Source organism: Danio rerio, chromosome 1 (assembly GCF_052040795.2).
Source record: "Danio rerio strain M-AB ecotype USA chromosome 1, GRCz13ab, whole genome shotgun sequence".
NCBI classification, from domain to species: Eukaryota; Metazoa; Chordata; class Actinopteri; order Cypriniformes; family Danionidae; genus Danio; species Danio rerio.
The window spans coordinates 26,735,334-26,752,440 of NC_141021.1; the positions used below are offsets into that span (position 1 = coordinate 26,735,334).

A 17,107-nucleotide genomic window follows, 5' to 3' on the forward strand; every position below is an offset into this window, starting at 1 on the left:
GGCAGTTAATTCATAAAATGCACCAATATGTTGACAGTAAATTATCACGTATTTTATTTAACACACAAATTTGAGTGTGCATAAACACTGTTTATTCAATCAATTTTCTTTTTGTATTTGCACTCAGCACTGTTTCATAGTGGGTAATATCAGGTCTGGTGTGCAGTTTTCTTGTGCAATAGTTGTCTTCACACTTCAGTAAGAGTCAGTGAAGATTTTTGTTTTTATCCTAGTTTTTATTTATTTATTTTTGTTATTGTTGTTAGTTGCACTTGATTTGTTAACTGCACTTATTATTGTCTGTTTTGCAGATAAGGCCTAACCATACCCTGGTTTGTTTATAGATTTTCTTAATTGTGTTGTATTGTAGTATACATGTTTTTGCACTGTAAGGCTTGCTTTAATTTCACATCATTTGTGTAGTGAGAAAAACTTTAAATGTATTACTTTGACAAGAATCGCTTTAAAAAGATATGCTCGGTTTTCTATCCTTAGTTAACATCAGCATAACAACATTTAGCTTGCTGCAAAGACTGATTTTTTTTTTCATAAGAAATACAATTAAAATAAATAAAATTGTAGTTGCACCAAAAAAACTTAATTCATTCACCTTCATAAATATCACATCCTCACTCTTTGTTCAATAGTATAATTAATGTTGCTTTTTAAATTTATTTAAGATTATGATATTAATAAAAAGTATTTATTTTTTTGTTTTCACAGTCATAGGTTGGGAACAACATTAGAGGGGCTCTAAATGTTGTCAGAAGTCAAATAAATTTAGCGGGAGAACTATCTCTTGCAATGGTACAGAGGTGTTTTCACTCCGTTAAGTTGTACAGTAGTTTGATATTTAGAGCGATTCAAATGAAAGTGCCTTTTAAGGGTAAATAGTTCTTGACTGGAACAGCATTACCATGACAACTGGAGAGCTAGAATAGAGACCACCATAAAAGTCAGGCGGTGGGAAAAGTTTCTCGTGCCAGGATTAGCCAGTACTGGTAATGCTATTTCAAACAATCAACAGCAGGTGGCATTCTAGTAGAGGAAACATTAATGAAAAAGAAACTCTGGCAGAATAATAAAAAAAGTGTTTGCCCAGACCTACAGTGGTGTGTTGCAAGTGCCTTTAAGGTGTTAAAAAAGCAGCAACACAAATAGGCAATATTTTTGTGCTTTTTTCTGTCAGTGCTAGGTATGGGTTTACTCTTGTTTGCCTCACCATACCTGATTTGCATTTTACTTTCACTCATACGCACACACCCACGCAACTAAACAATGGGTGTGGCTCAACAAAAAAAAGGTGACCACTGTCAATAGAAAACCATGGTTGGCTTGATAAATACCCTACGGACAAGACACTGAAGATGAAAAGGGAAAAACAAAACAAAACAAAATGCAGTTTATTTCAAGTTTTCTTGATGTTATGTTCAAATATGCAAGATAGGCATTATTTTATGAAATATGGAAATTTTTGTTTGTTTCTCAGAAACTAAAAAAAACTCATTCATTTTCATTTCTGCTTAGTCCCTTTATTAAACAGGGGTTACCACAGTGGAATGAACTGCCAACTTATCCAGCATATGTTATCACGCAGAGGAAACCCTTCCAGCTGCAACCCAGTACTGGGAGACATCCATACACCCTTGCATTCATACACATACACTACAGTGGGGGAAACCGAAGCACCCAGAGGAAACCCATGCCAACACGGAGAAAACATGCAAAATCCACACAAAAATGCCAGCTGATCCACCTGAGGCTCGAATCAGCGACCTTTTTGCTGTGAGGTTACAGTGCTATTTACTATGCCACCGTGTTGTGCTCAGACAAAGAATAAAATGTTTAAAAATAGGCAAGTTATGTTTGGACATATAGCTTCAGAATAATAATGTGTAACATAAAATAAATAAATTAAGCTTAGTGAGTTTAAGTGCCACGGGTTGAAGATTCTGGCACATTCTAAAACAGTTAAAGTGAAAAAAAACTTAACATGGCTTAATGTACCTAAACATTAACTTTTCATTCATTTTCTTTTCGGCTTAGTCCTTTATTAATCTGGGGTTGCTGCAGCGCAATGAACCGCCAACTTATCCAGCATATGTTTTACGCAGTGGATGCCCTTCCAGCTGCAAATCCTCTCTGGGAAATAAACATCAACCATAGAAACCCAAATTTTTGTCAATCTTTACTTGCAATTAACCTCAACTACTGTAAAAAGAGGGAGCCCCAATTCCACAGTTAAAGTGAAAAACATCACATTAAGCGTTTTCTTCCCCATTAAAGTTTATTAAAAGGAAAAAGCTTATTCTGACCTAAAGTACCTTAACAACAAGTGGGGAAAATACAATTTCTATCAAATTTTACTCATGACAAACACTTTGTGATGTCAAAAGAATGAACTCTGATTTTAGTAAGTAAAAATTTTACTGTTATGCATTTTAAGTCCATTATAAGGAAACAGCTTAATTCACCTTAACACCGACCAGGGAACCCCAAATATTCTGTCAAACTTGACTTATGATACCAATAACTTTTGTCAAAAGAGTGGGCCCTAATTTCATAGATAAAGTGAACAATATCACGTTAAGTGTTCTCTCACATTAAAGTTCATAATAAGAAAAGGCTTAACGTAACTTTACAACAACCGAGGGAAACCAAATGTTAAAAAAGCTGTTTATAAAATCAAGGTTAGAGTTAATCACAAGTAAATCTGATAGAAATTGTATTTTCCCCGCTTATTGTTAAGGTACTTTAAGCCACGTTAAGCTTTTTCCTTATAATAGACAATGGGGGAGAAAACGTTTAATGTGATATTTTTCACTTTATCTATGGAATTGGGGCTCGCTCTTTTTACAGTAGTTGAGGTTAATTGCAAGTAAAGTTTGACAAAATGTGGGTTACTCTGGTTGATGTTTAGGTACATTAAGCCATGTTAAGCTTTTTTTCACATTAAGTGTTTTAGAATGTGCCAGGATTTTGAGTGGCCATTGAGAGGAGCAATGTAGGAGAGAAACAAAAATTAATTTATTTTAAATCTACAGACTTTCACTGATATGCTGTTACAAAACAAAAATCTAAAAAGTGTATTTTAGTTCTTTACTGTACTCAAAATACACAATGAAAACCCCCAAAATCTCAAAATTGTCAGGTGCTTTGAAAAAATCTGCAGTGACCTTTAACATTATTCACATTTCTTCACAAAATGAACACATCACAGTTGTAAACTGACATTTGCTCAGTGTACATACATCTTTTTCACGTGTAGTTTTATTGATTAGCTTATAATGATTGTAGTGCTACAATCACAGAGGAAAGGGCTCAGAAATAACATTCAAAATAGAAAACTGAAGCAATATCAATAAAATATCATCACATCACATTGACATATATGCAACTTTCATTTCATGTCAAAGTCATAGCTTAAAGTGAATTTGCTAGTTTTAACTCCTATCTACAGCTGGAACAAGGATTCCATTGTGTCAGATTTCACCATGTTGCCATGGATGCATTCTAAAGCATGTTAATAAATCAGTGCTAAACACAGATAAGTCAATACATAAGCCTTTCTAGGAACATAAAAAGGCATTGTACATTGTAAATAAGGTACATCTGCAGAACTCTGTGTAAGCCAAGGATTCACTTGATGAGTGAGCCATCAGAATATAAGAACCAGAGGTGGCAAATGTGATTCTAGATGTAGAAATTTGGATTTTAGGCTGTTTTAAGTTGTCATCATTTAAAATCAGAATTGATTTCACCATTAGCTGACAACTCTCTATTAGCGTTTATCTTTCATCTATAATTCTTTCACATAACCTATTTATTGTGATCATATTCAGCACCCACATGGAGGGAGTAGACACAGCTTAAAGATAAATGTCAAAAAAGCTTTACTTTGCGTGGTGTCTGGGTCATATTGAACAGCTTTAACCACTGTCATTATGCATGACCGATAACACTTTACAGTTTGGTTCGATTTGTTAACACAGTTTAGTTAACTAATTATGATATTAGATGCTAGTAGTGAAAAACAATGTTCATAATATGTATTAATCTACAGTGGGTTCATGTTAGTTTATAAATGTCCTTTTGTTCTTATTTATTCATAATAAATTAAAGAAATGGTTCATACAAAAATAGAAATACCAACAAAACAAAATAAATTATTTTGAATGTTGGAAAACCAGTAGCCAATGACTTCCATAGAATTTTTTATTTTTTATTTTTTTCCAATATTCTTCAAAGTACCTTAAAAAAAGAAACTGATAAATGGTAAATTACAGTTTCAGGTGAACCATCCCTTTAATTTTTTTACATTTACATAATTTTAACATTAGGGAAACTCGCATACACACAACACAACATAAGGAATACAAGGTCTGCCCACACTTTTACAGCTATTTTTATGAAGACCTCCTGAAGACGTAATGCTAACCCTAAACCAAACCCTCACAGGAAACAATCTGCAATCTTTTACATTTTCAAAATATCATTTTTGTATAATTAATGAGCTGTTTTCATCATGGGGACAAAAAATGTCTTCACAATGTCAAAACTTACTGGTATTGCTATATAGTAATTGTGGAGACATTTTGAATACAGACACATGCAAAACACACACAGACAGATAAGACAGATTAATAAAAATATTAATATTAAATTCCGTTAAGTATTCGTTTTTTGAACCATATTGTAAAATGTTAGCGCTAATTCTAACACTGATTTTGCTAGGTTTAAAGCAACACATACTTTTGTATGTAAACATACTTTTATTTGACTACCTGTCAAATTAATATTAAGCAGATACTGTGAGAACATTTGATGCATATGTTGTATGAGCTTTCTCAGGCCAAACTGAAACTTCACAGTCTCTAGCACCAGGTTTTGCCACTCCTGGTTGACCATATGGCTTTAAAAATAAAGAGCTAGCAGTACAGCATGTTCACAGAGAAGTCACAAAATACAGTGTCATCAGCAGCAAGACAGTGTACAGCGCTTGTACCCTGCATGAAAAGGCATATTGAAAACAAGCAACTCGGCAAAGTATTTTGAGCATTTTAAAAACCATCACTGGAGAGGCATCTTCGAACTACTAGCTGTAGTACTCATTGCATCAGCTACACTAAGGTGTATTTGGAGAACATTCATAGACATGTAAGATCAAACAGTCTTCAGGTTGATTTGTCATCATGCACTGTGAACATTTAGATGAATCTTTGTGTGTTCATTAAGTTGTTTAAATTGAAATGTTACCCTAGTAAACAGTACTACAATTACTTTTACTACATATATAAAATAGAGCAAGCATATGTGTGTATATATTTGACATTGTTTTCTATTTTATTTGCTCTCAGCAATTTGTGAGAACATCTCAACAAGGTCTTAGTATTAATATAGAATATAAAACATGTTTAATCTAACACCAAGTACAATTTGTGATTGATGTGTTTTCTGTGACAGATGAAAACGTGTCAAGTATATGTAAGAAAAGGCCATCAAAACCATCCTCTCGTGGATGTGGAAGTGCTATTAAATGTGCTGTCAAATGGTGACAGTAGCTCATGGAATTCTTGAAAGTCTTGCTGAGCATCTAGCAACACAAATTCAGCTACAAAGGCTGTAGATACATTCAGAATAATTTAAAAGGCATTTGTGCCTCTTAAGTATGTGCAGAAAAAAAAAGATTTTCCTTGTTGAACATTGTTTTTAGAACCACTATTTAACAAGTCCGCCCTATTTCCATGTGGGTTTGCTGGTCCTGCTGGAGATGATGGTGTCTCTAGTTGGTGTGGATCTGTCTGAGAAACTGCTACTTTTAAGGGAGTGATCCCGACCAGATTGTGAAGGTGTGTCACTGCTTCGACTGGAAGCTCTTACACTTTGAACCCTCCTAATCGAGCCTCCTAGTTTATCCTCACTCCTTGGTAAAGGCCCGCTACTGACAGACTCTGTTCTACCACCAGGCAATCTCTGAGAGCTAGTTCTCGATAGGCTCTTTGATGGTGTTCCGGTTACAGTTGCTGATGACATGTCTTTTTTAGATCTAGAAGTAGATGCCACAGTGTTGCGAGCAAAGCTAGGCAAAGGTGAAGAACTTTTTGGGGTGGTGTTAGGGCTGTCAGCGGTACCTCCTTCTGAGGTTCCTTGAGCCTGAGCTTGAGCCAAGGCACGCATTGTAGAGCGACACATCTTTTCCTCTGGTGCTGGTTTAGGAATGTTACGAACAGGTTTGGCATTGGCTTTCTTGATGGAGGGCCTGTGTTGAATTGAGTCCCTTCCCCAACGAGAGCTGCTTGGTGTCGAACCTCTTGGTGTCCTAGGATCCTCTGGTGGGAGGCTTGAATGTCTTGTAGGTCTACCTTGTCTCTCGCCTCTTCTGGCTGGCATGCTTTGGTCTCGAAATGGACGTCTGGGTTCAGAGCTCTCATGTACAGGTGGTTTATCAACCTTTCTCATGCTGCTACTAGATCGATTTTGCCTTGTAATGGGCACTACTTTTCGCATGTTCTGAGTCTCAGTAGCTGTGAGGGTTCTTGTAGGACGGCTGGTGTGAGCAGTCATCCCTTTGGATGAAGTCTTGGTTTTGATAAGTGTTGTTTTGGGGCTACCTGTCTGAACACCTTTCTCATCAACTCTTTGCCCTTCAGCTGTATCACAGCTGTCTGTCTCTGCTTCTTCAGTTGTTACAGATGGACTGACTGATTCTGAAGTTTGATCGACCCTTCCTACAAATGGTTCATCACTTGATGTGGACACAAAGTGACAGTCTGAAGACTCAAAATTGGATGAAAGAGAATTGGTGTCTTGAATGATTCTTGGAAAGTTGACATCCTGTAACTTTGGGATAAGTCCAGGTCCTTCTTTTATAATAGGAGAACTCTCAATCTCAGAACAGTCCAACACAATGGAACAATCCGTTTCAGTGCAGTCCATGACATAAAACACAGGTTTCTTACTGGAGGGATCAAGGGGCAATGGGGTGTCACAAGATGTTGAAGAGAAGGTACTTGTGTCTGCTTCGTCTCTCTGTGATGAGATTATTTTGTCATTCCATACTTTTTCTAGCTTATGCCCCTCCTCAGAACTCCTACTAGATGGTGGTGTATCAAGAACAAAAGCTTTGGGAAGGTCTTCTCGTTCCAGATCAGTCACACACACTTCATGTTGATTGTCCAAAGAAACATGACTGTTATTATTGATCTGGCTGGTTATCTCAAAGGGTTGAAGCCCAGGCACTAGTTTGCGTTTCTCAACAGAAACATTCATGTGTCCAATGCCTTGACCAGATGTCCCCTGAAAGACATTCTTTGTTTTATTTAATCGAGGTGTAAGACCACCTTCAGAAAGAGAACTATAGTTGTTATTATTATTACTATAGGGATCACTGTTCAAGTTGTAGCCTAAATTTGAGTATCTTGCCAAAGGACTGATTGGTTCAGTCTCAGCCGTTGGTGAAGCTGCTAGCTTCTCTTGGTAAACCTGACTTTGTGGATCTAGCTCTCTATTATCATCCTGCAAGACAAGCCATGGCATGGTCTTTCTTTGATGGTTCCTGCTTGAACGTGGCAGGCTGCTGAATTTGGCGTATTCACTTGCTGAAGACCCAGAGACCAGCTCCATATAGCCACGGAGGCTGCGGTCACTAGATGTGTGGTGGTAGCGGCGAGCACTAGCTGAGCGTCCTAAAGGACTGTGGGGGCTTTGAGGTCTTGATTGAAGCAGGAAGTCTAGGAGGCCATCTTTGGTTAAGATGTCAACATCATTTTCACTGCTGCTGCGACCAAAACCTCCATTACCACCTGTTTCAATATTGGCTGCACCCCAGGCACACCGTCTCTCCTCTAGTTCCCGTAAGCGGCGCTGTCTAGCTTCCTCTTTCAGTTCTCTGTCCGAGTTGTCCTGCAATTACAATAAATTGCTATTAAAGTGTGTGTTCAGAAATATATAATCTCTATCATGATGCATAAATGCCACAATGGATAGACAGGTAGGCTTTTTTAGTTAATGTGTGTATACCTTCACAGCTTTTTTGAACTTTAGACAGAAATCTTGGAAGATTCTGAAGCACTCATCCAATTTGAAGGTGTCTTTGTCTTCACAGAAGAAGTCAATGAGGGCATTACCCTCTTTGCGCAAGTCCAGCCTGCGGTGCTTAAGGTCCTGCAAGGCTTTTGCAGAGCTCTAGCAAACAAGAGAAATGCAGGTGAGCCATTTTTATTAGTGGTTCATTATAGCAAATGAGATTAAAACAGAAAGACAACAGAAATACAAACAATACTAAATAACAAAATAAATCAACTATGAAAATCTATTTGGGGAAATTGTTCTTTATTTTACCTGCAAAAATGGATCTAGCTGCTTTTGCAGCTCATCGTCATCTTGAATCTTCTGTTCCAAAGACCGTGTTTTCACATAGAGTGAGGAAAACTCTCCTTCTATATTTTCTACTGAAATTCTATATAAGAGTAAGACAAAGTAAGGGTTTACAGAAAGATTAATGATTATAAAAAAAGTTTGCACTAGAAGTAATAGACTTTTTTTTTGATATTGCTGTAGTCTTGTGCAACAAGATATGTAATATTTTGTAAAGGTTTATAGAAGATTAATTGAATATTAATAGGAGAAAATTATTAGTTTTGCAAAATTAACACTGACATTACCTGGCTGCACTCTGAATATGTGTTAGCTTCTCTGGGAACTTTAAAAGTGCCTCATCCTTTTTCTGTGCTTCCTTCGTAAGAAAAATCAAGACAAATCAAAGTCAAAGCAGCTAAAACAAAATGTTGCCATTACTATTGCTACTTCTACTACAGTGTATTTCCTAAAACCAAAAATATGTATTTGAAAATGAAGAAAACTCTGCTACTGGTTGTGTACAGTACAACTCACTAATGCCACAAAATGGAGCAGGTTCATGCCAGGCTTGTTGGCCTTTGTGTCAGCCAGAGAGAGAAGAGAGGACAATTTGAAGCCTACAGCGTTTCCTGCATAGCCACCCTGTGAAAACACAGAGAAGATCAGTCAATGCCTGGTCAATGCAATAAAAACCACCAACACTTGTTGATTTAAAAATGAGGAGTACAGTCGTTGAAAAGACATATTGAAAAGATATGCATGCATACATACATACATAAACACATATATATATATGTGTGTGTTTGTGTGTGTGTGTGTTTGTCTGTCTGTATGTATACACACAGTTGAAGTCAGAATTATTAGCCCCCCCTTCAAATTTTGTTTTTCTTTTTTAAATATTTCTTAAATTAAGTAAACAGAGAAAGGATATTTTCAGAGTATGTCTGATATTTTTTCTTCTGGAGAAAGTATTTGTTTTATTTTGGCTAAAATAAAAGCAGTTTTAAATATTTTAGAAACCATTTTAAAGACATAATTATTATATATATATATATATATATATATATATATATATATATATATATATATACATACACACACATACATGTGTGTGTGTGTTTTCGATAGTCTACAAAACAAACCATTGTTATACAATGACTTGCCTTATTACACTAACCTGCCTAATTAACATAGTTAAGCCTTTAAATGTCACTTTTAAGCTGTATAGAAGTGCCTGGAAAAATATCTAGTCAAATATTATTTACTGTTATCATGGCAAAGATAAAATAAATTAGTTGTTAGAAATTTGTTATTAAAAGTATATATATATGTATATATATGTTATGTTCAAAAAAAGCAGATGAAGCAAAAAGTTTAGGGAACTCTGCAATTACAATAAACTGAGAAAAAGCTGGGTAGACAAAGAGACTTACTGCGTTCATGATATTTCCCGCTTGGAGAACCAAATGTAAAATGGCATGGAGCTCTTCACAATTCATTAGATCTGTAGAATAATCAGTGGAAACATAACAATCACAGGCCATTTGGTAAATTACACAATGCTCCAAATGCTATTACTATCCTTCCCATTGTAAAGCCGAAGAAATTAAAAGGAAAACTAATGCTTAATGTCTTTTTTAAAGGAGAAAAAAGTGCTGACAATATAACATTGGGTACTTCTTGAAAGGCTGCTAGAAATAGTTACTGCAGAATTAACAAAACTCAATTTAGTTCTTACACCAGGGCAAAGATTAATAGGAGTGTATTTCAGTACTGTCAGGACTAAAAGGTCATGAGCCATTGGTTTCTTAGAGAAGGCTAATACAGGCACAGCTGAGTGATAGAAAATGACTCAGCAAAACGCACTCAACTCAGTCCTGCTGAAACTTCAATCTACTGTTTATTGGCCCACACATCACAGCGAATCTTTTGAAAATGGTCAATGGTGCATCAGATTATATAGGGTGGATAGCTGGTGACCTTGAGATTACTTGGTAATATGCCTAGTATGTTCATACCTTCAGTTGCCTGGCGCACAATGTTGATGTCACGACTCATGGCAGTACATAATGGGAAAAACTCTTCTTGAAGTACCATGACCTCGATACGCACATCAAAGCTGTAAAATTGAACACAAAATCCTAAGTTTTATGAAGATTTAGATATCAATGATAGATCAGGACAGTGTTTCCCAACCCTGTTCTTGAAGGCACACTAACAGTACACATTTTCAACCTCTTCCTATTCAAACACACCTGAATCAAATCATCAGAACATCAGAAGAGACTAAAACCTAAAATGAATGGTTCAGATAAGGAAGACAGCTAAAACATGTACTGCTGGTGTGCCTCCAGAAACAGGGTTGGAAAACACTAGATTAGTATTTTAATTGATAGAAGGGAGATCTCCTACCGTGGTACTTGAATGAGCTGGAACATGAAGGAATCAACCAGTGTCAGCTTATTTGCGTCTCCTTTGAATTCTCTCAATCTCTTCACCTAGTGAATTAATGTGAATTTTTAAAAGCCACATTTAAGTAACAACAAAATACAAAACATTTGCATGTACAGTAGATTTTTGTTCATTCTACATGCAAGTCATTCTTTTTTATAATATAGATTACCTTTGCTGTCTTGAAAAGTTAATCTTTAAAGCAATGATAATAAGATTGTTAAACACAAATAAATCTATACTGGGCATCATGTGTGTTAAAGAAAGATATACAACATGTGCAGAGCAGTGGGTCTCCAGGTTCAGAGCTGAAAATAACATACTTGCATATAATAAAGAAATGTTTGCCATTTATCGATTATCTGCCATACATGATTTTTGGCTTCTCTTTATTGGCCACAGTATTATTATTTATATCTCAACACAATCTCTTTTTCTGATTAAAGACACATACTTAAATTAAAGATTATAGATAATGGCAAGTATAAGACCTAGTTATTATAAACATACGAAATGTAATTAATATGGTATATTGTGAATTCCTTTTAAGGTGTACCGCAGGTTTGGAAAAGTCAAGGTTTTATAACCACCGAAAATTTCTGTAATACTGTTCCTACGGGATGTGTAAGATTTTTTTTATTTACTTTTTTTTTTTAAGACAACAGTATCTCCAGCAGAAAAGGTATCCAAAGATGAAGTTTTTAAATTGTAAAGAAACCTGTGGCCAGCAGAAGTCAATGATTCAAATTAATTATTTAGCCTGACATGTTTACTGTTCCGAAATATTAAAAATCTTTCAAAAAATAAAAAAAATATTGTTTTCAAAGGGGAAAAGGCTTTGTTTTTTACCCAGACATTTAAATATATATATATTTTAGAGCAGTAATCACAATACCGTAATGTGGGGGATATTTTCTTTTTCATTAAAACTAATTGAGCATCGTGTCAACACCACAGCCTTCTTGAGTATTGTAGCTAACCATGCCAGTCCCTTATGACCACAGTGTACCCATTCTCTGATGGCTACTGCTAGCAGAATAACGGGTCATGTCAAAGCGCAAATCATCTCAGACTAGTTTCTTGAACATGACAATGATTTTACTTTAGTAAAATCCAAAGTACCTTTGGGATGTGGTGGACATTCGCATTATGGATGTGCAGTCGATGAATCTACAGCAACTGCGTGATTCTATCATGTCTATATGGACCAAAATGTCTGAGGAATTTTCCAGTACCTTGTTAAATCTATGCCACAAAGGATTAAGGCAAAAAGGGGTCCAGCCCGGTACTAGTTTAGTGTACCTAATAAAGTGGCCGGTAAGTGTATATCCCTATAATAGCAGACATAATTCTAACATTTTCTTTTGCCCTTTTTTAAATGTAAAACTGAAATTTCACTCTCACTATTTATGGTCATGCCGGATTATACAGGATTACTGCTGTAAAAAACTTTGTGAAATGCAAAAGATTTTGAATTTGGATTTTGTTGTTAATACTGCAGGATTACCTGATAGCACTCCTGTGATTACCCGTAGGTTCTTAAATGTCATGACTTTTTCAACACAAAATGAAGGGCTGGCTAAAGTTTTAATGGAGCCATTATCACTGGAATACTTTGTATAATTCATTGTAAAACAGATCTTTTCTGCAAGGTATAGGAATTTTTTCTAAATTATATGGACACTGGGATTGACATTATTGTGCTGTTTATATTCCATGGATAAAATCGTCTCTGTACTTGTTGGAAATAGATGTGCTTGTTCTTTCACTTATGCAACAAATGAATAGATGTCTTTAATGTTTTTGTCTTTTTGATTTGCATTTTGTGGAAAATCAACTAAATTACTAAAAAAAAAGCTTAAAGTAGTAAAAATGACTTAAAGAAATAAAGCTAAACACAGTTGTAAAGCTATCTTTATAGGGGCTTCCCATAGATTTGATACTTTTTATACTGTATAATCACTTTAATCTATCCCCCTACTCCTAAATGCAACCCTTACAGGAAACAATCTGCATCTTAACATTTGCAAAATTCTTCATTCTGTTTAATTTAGGAATAAATTTACTAATAGGAACCAAAAAGTGACTCTCTACAAGCTCAAAATTTACTGGTATTACTACACTTGTGGAGACATTTGGTTCTCACAATATGATGAATACTGTATACTGCACAGACATGCACACACATACTGATTTGTAACTATATACATGTTGTTCAAAACCCTACATGATGTAGTTATTAATTGTTAAGTGGTCTAGATGTTGTCTGGGACACATTTAGATAATAACAACAATAATGCAGCAATTACACTGGAAATAATATGAATCTCTGACTACCGCAAATCTGGTTTAAGGATTGAATTCATTTGTTTTTAATGCACACAGTTTCTTGTTTACACATAGTAGTGATTGGATCAAGGTTATAGTGGTAGAGTAAACGTGACTACGCAAATATGGCATACAGGTAAGGTTTCGAGTCTCACCTCATCTGCTTCTGGTAGTAGTTTGAGCAGTTCTTTCAGCGGCTCAGCTCCATATTGCTTACTGTTGAACAGACGGATGTCCTCTACTATTGCATGATTGGACCTGAGGGAAAAATACGCAACAGAAAATCAATTCTTGGCTCATGAAATGCAACCAAGATGTTCATTGGATTACATTGTAGTATATTCCAGTGTTTGCTCCAAAAAAAAAGCGTTAATACAAAGCTTTAACTATACACAGACATTGCGATTTATGTACAGTATATACAAATACTATAGGTCATAAACTCGATTTATGGAGGGCCACAGCTCTGCATAGTTTAGCTTCAAACACCTCCAACTCAAACCTGCTTGATAGTCTCAAGTAATCTTGAACAACTTGATTAGGATTAGTTGTATCTAGTAGTGTGTTTAATTTGGGTTGGAGAAAAAGGTGCAGAGTTCAGGAATATAGTTTAAGACTGTTGACTTATACAATGTAGGCATTTAAGGTTGGATTGGTTGCCTTAATTGCTGTGTAATTATTATAAATTAAACTTTTTTTGCAAAACAGCTACAAATTCTGTACATGTTGTTCTGCAAGACACTACTGTGAAGTTTGTATTTTCTACTTTTGAGGCTGGGATACAGTAATGTGTATCACTATGGTGTGCTACGTGTTATGTGTTATTTATTACGTAAAGACGCATGTCTTCGTTGAAAGGATGTGTAAGTTTAAACTTAACTATTCCAATTACTTGGTATATGGATCATGAAAAATTACCAAATAATGCACTGTAAATCATAGTTCATCAATACTGTATATTATAAATGGTATCTAAATAAATTACAGTGTCATCAAATTACTCAAATTACTAAATGCCCATGAAGCCATAAAACATTTCATATTTAGCTGGGGTGGGTAATCTGACCACAATCTTGCATCACAAAATATCACAATAGCATTGTTTATTCATTCATTTTTTTTTTTTGGCATAGTCCCTGTATTAATCTGGGGTCTCCACAGAGGAATAAACCACCAATTTATCCAGCATATGTTTTACGTGGCGGATGCCCTTCCAGCTGCAACCCATCACTGGGAAACACTCATACACTCTTATTCACACACATACACTATGGCCAATTTGTATTGTCCATGTCTTTGGACTGTGGGGAAAACCCACACAAACATAGGGAGAACATGCAAACTCGACAAAGAAATGCCAAATGATCCAGCCGAGGCGCGAACCATCGACCTTCTCGATGTTAGGTGACAGCGCTACCCCAGCAGCACCCTGTCGCCTGTTATATTATAACTGTATTAAATTATAATAGTATTATGCTAAAATGCATATAGTATTTTTATTTCAATTAGGTTTGATGGGTGTATTTGTATCAAAACTGGGCCAAAATTATTAAATAAAGATGATCCTCCATAAATATATTTATACGTAAGTACAAATAAAAGTAAATGTATCAAATGTTTTTGAGTTGTTTGGTTGTTGTGGTTTTCCAGAAATAAGCATTAAGAACTTTTTAGACAACTTTAAAGGCTATTTTGTTCATATTTAGATTTTAAACCTTGATCAAATAATATCCTAACTAAACAAACATTAAAAAAAAAGCTTATTCAATTAGTTTTCAGATGATTTCAATCTCCAAGAATTAACTTCTTTTGTTATCCAGAGTCACATACAGTTACTTGTGCTGCGTAGTTTTTGCGGTACAAATTAAACAAACCTTTATTTTTAAAGTTACAAAGCTCTCTGTTTTTTTATCTTTTGTTGTTTGCCTAAAAATGAGAGAAACCAGATCTATGGACAGATCTATTACACTGACACACATCCTGTTTTCTGTTTTTTTTTCCCCCTCAAACTAAATCCAAAACAAATAATACATTTTAGCTGTAAAACTTAAATAATTTTCACTAACAAAAAAGATGGTGTGTGGTCAAATCTAATGGTCAATGGAAACATTATAGGGGCGTGTGCAGGGAGATCATCTTACTCTACATTACAGATGTCAAACTCAGTTCCTGGAGGGCTGCAGCTCTGCACAGTTTAGTTTCAACTATAATTAAACACACCTGATCAAACTAATTAAGTGCTTTAGGCTTGCTTGATACAGATAGGTGTGTTGAAGCAGGGCTGGAACTAAATTGCTGGGTTGCGGGAGTTTGACACCCCTGCTCTGCATAGTAGTTAAAGACAATTCCCAAAGGATGTTTAACAGAGCAAAGAAATTTTCACATTATGTCTGATAATATTTTTTCCTCTAGAGAAAGTCTTATTAGTTTTATTTTGGCTAGAATAAAGTCAGTTTTTAATTTTTTAAAAAACATTTTAAGGTCAAAATTATTAGCCCATTTAAGGTATATTTTTTCGATAGTCTATAACTTGCCTAGTTAACCTAAATAACCTAGTTAAGCCTTTAAATGCCACTTTAAGCTGTATAGAAGTGTCTTGAAAAATATCTAGTAAAATATTATTTACTATCATCATGGCAAAGATAAAATAAATCAGTTATTGGAAATGAGTTATTAAAACTATTATATTTAGAAATATGTGGAAAATATTTTTCTCTCCATTTAACAGAAATTGGGGAAAAAAATAAATGGGGGGCTAATAATTCAGGGGGTTTAATAATTCTGGCTTCAACTGTACATTATTATCCCTTGAAAATCTAAAAATACAGCCAAAAGCTGTAATAACTAATGTATTCACTGAAGTCTTAACACTTAAAAAATGTATGCTGGAAGTCAGGGATTAATTATGACACGAGTGACTCAGTAGAGAAAGTTACCATACCACTCAATAAAATCCCAGACAGATAAAAACATGATATACAGTAACACTGATCACAGATGAAAGCGCCATCTTTCTGTGAGTTCATTTATAGCCATGCTGTCTTTGAGGATGTGGAAATACCTGTTCAAAAATAAACAAAAAAGCCTGTTTACACAAGACACATCCACCTTCACCTGCCTATTTCACCTTGCAACAGGTGAGGACGGTGTATAAACTTTTCTTGTTACATACTTCTTTTCTTGGTTCACCATTTATTGAGTACCAACAATATTCAATGTGCTTATCCGTATCCAGTACTTTTCACAGTTAACTCATCCTCATGTGAACTCTCAAGTATCAATCACAACCTGAAAGCTATTGATCTTTACACAAGAGCTTTGGGTTTCCCTTGACCACCAGATCTTATTTCTGTGAGAGAGCGCATGCATGCAGACGATTCTTGCACGTGATGACTTTAAGAAACATACTTCTTAAACTGTTTGAGGAAAATTCCAATGTTCATTCCTCTCTTGGAGTCCAAGATGCTGATCTGGGAAAGCAGAAAAATAGAGATTAATTAATGAGGATGGAAAGATATGCAAAGCACCACCAACACTGTGTTTTTTGTGTGTGTTTTAAGCAGCGTTGTGCTCATTCAAATTTTGAACCTTGAGAATTCTACGGCGCGCTGACTTGAATACAACTTCTGAAAAGCTAAATAAATACTACTGTATATTTTTGATGTTGCAAGAAGACTGTAGGTAGACATCCAGTGAAACGGCGTCCTGTTTTTAAAGGCACTGACCCATATTTCAACTGTAACTTTGATGTATTTATTTATTAGGAAAAGATTGTATTTGCTGCCACATTTCATCTTTCCTAAAATTTCCTAAAAAGCGGTGGTAGCAGATTTTATAGTAAAATAGTGTAGAATTTAATTACAAAATATTACAATAATAAGTAGACAGCAGCAAAGAAATTGTGTTTACATTTTGCAGGTTTTGTTGATTTCAAACAAACTTTTTAATAAAGAGGGCAACGCAGTGGCAC

At 35.2% G+C, this 17,107-nt stretch overlaps 1 protein-coding gene across 2 annotated transcripts in view; it reads right to left on the reverse strand.

Annotated features, from left to right (window-relative positions):
- Window positions 1-3,252: 3,252 nt before the first annotated feature.
- fhdc1 (FH2 domain containing 1) overlaps window positions 3,253-17,107 on the reverse strand; it is a 39,881-nt gene continuing 26,026 nt past the window's right edge. For both annotated transcript variants that reach the window (XM_087237203.1, XM_087237204.1), the window contains exons 3-12: window positions 16,546-16,607; window positions 13,293-13,395; window positions 10,771-10,856; window positions 10,377-10,477; window positions 9,792-9,862; window positions 8,893-9,000; window positions 8,664-8,734; window positions 8,341-8,458; window positions 8,020-8,184; window positions 3,253-7,902 (exon numbers count right to left, since the gene is read on the reverse strand). In XM_087237203.1, coding sequence (XP_087093329.1) covers window positions 5,737-7,902; window positions 8,020-8,184; window positions 8,341-8,458; window positions 8,664-8,734; window positions 8,893-9,000; window positions 9,792-9,862; window positions 10,377-10,477; window positions 10,771-10,856; window positions 13,293-13,395; window positions 16,546-16,607 — 3,051 coding nt within the window. In that variant the 3' untranslated portion in view covers window positions 3,253-5,736. The remainder of the gene's footprint in view (window positions 7,903-8,019; window positions 8,185-8,340; window positions 8,459-8,663; window positions 8,735-8,892; window positions 9,001-9,791; window positions 9,863-10,376; window positions 10,478-10,770; window positions 10,857-13,292; window positions 13,396-16,545; window positions 16,608-17,107) is intronic.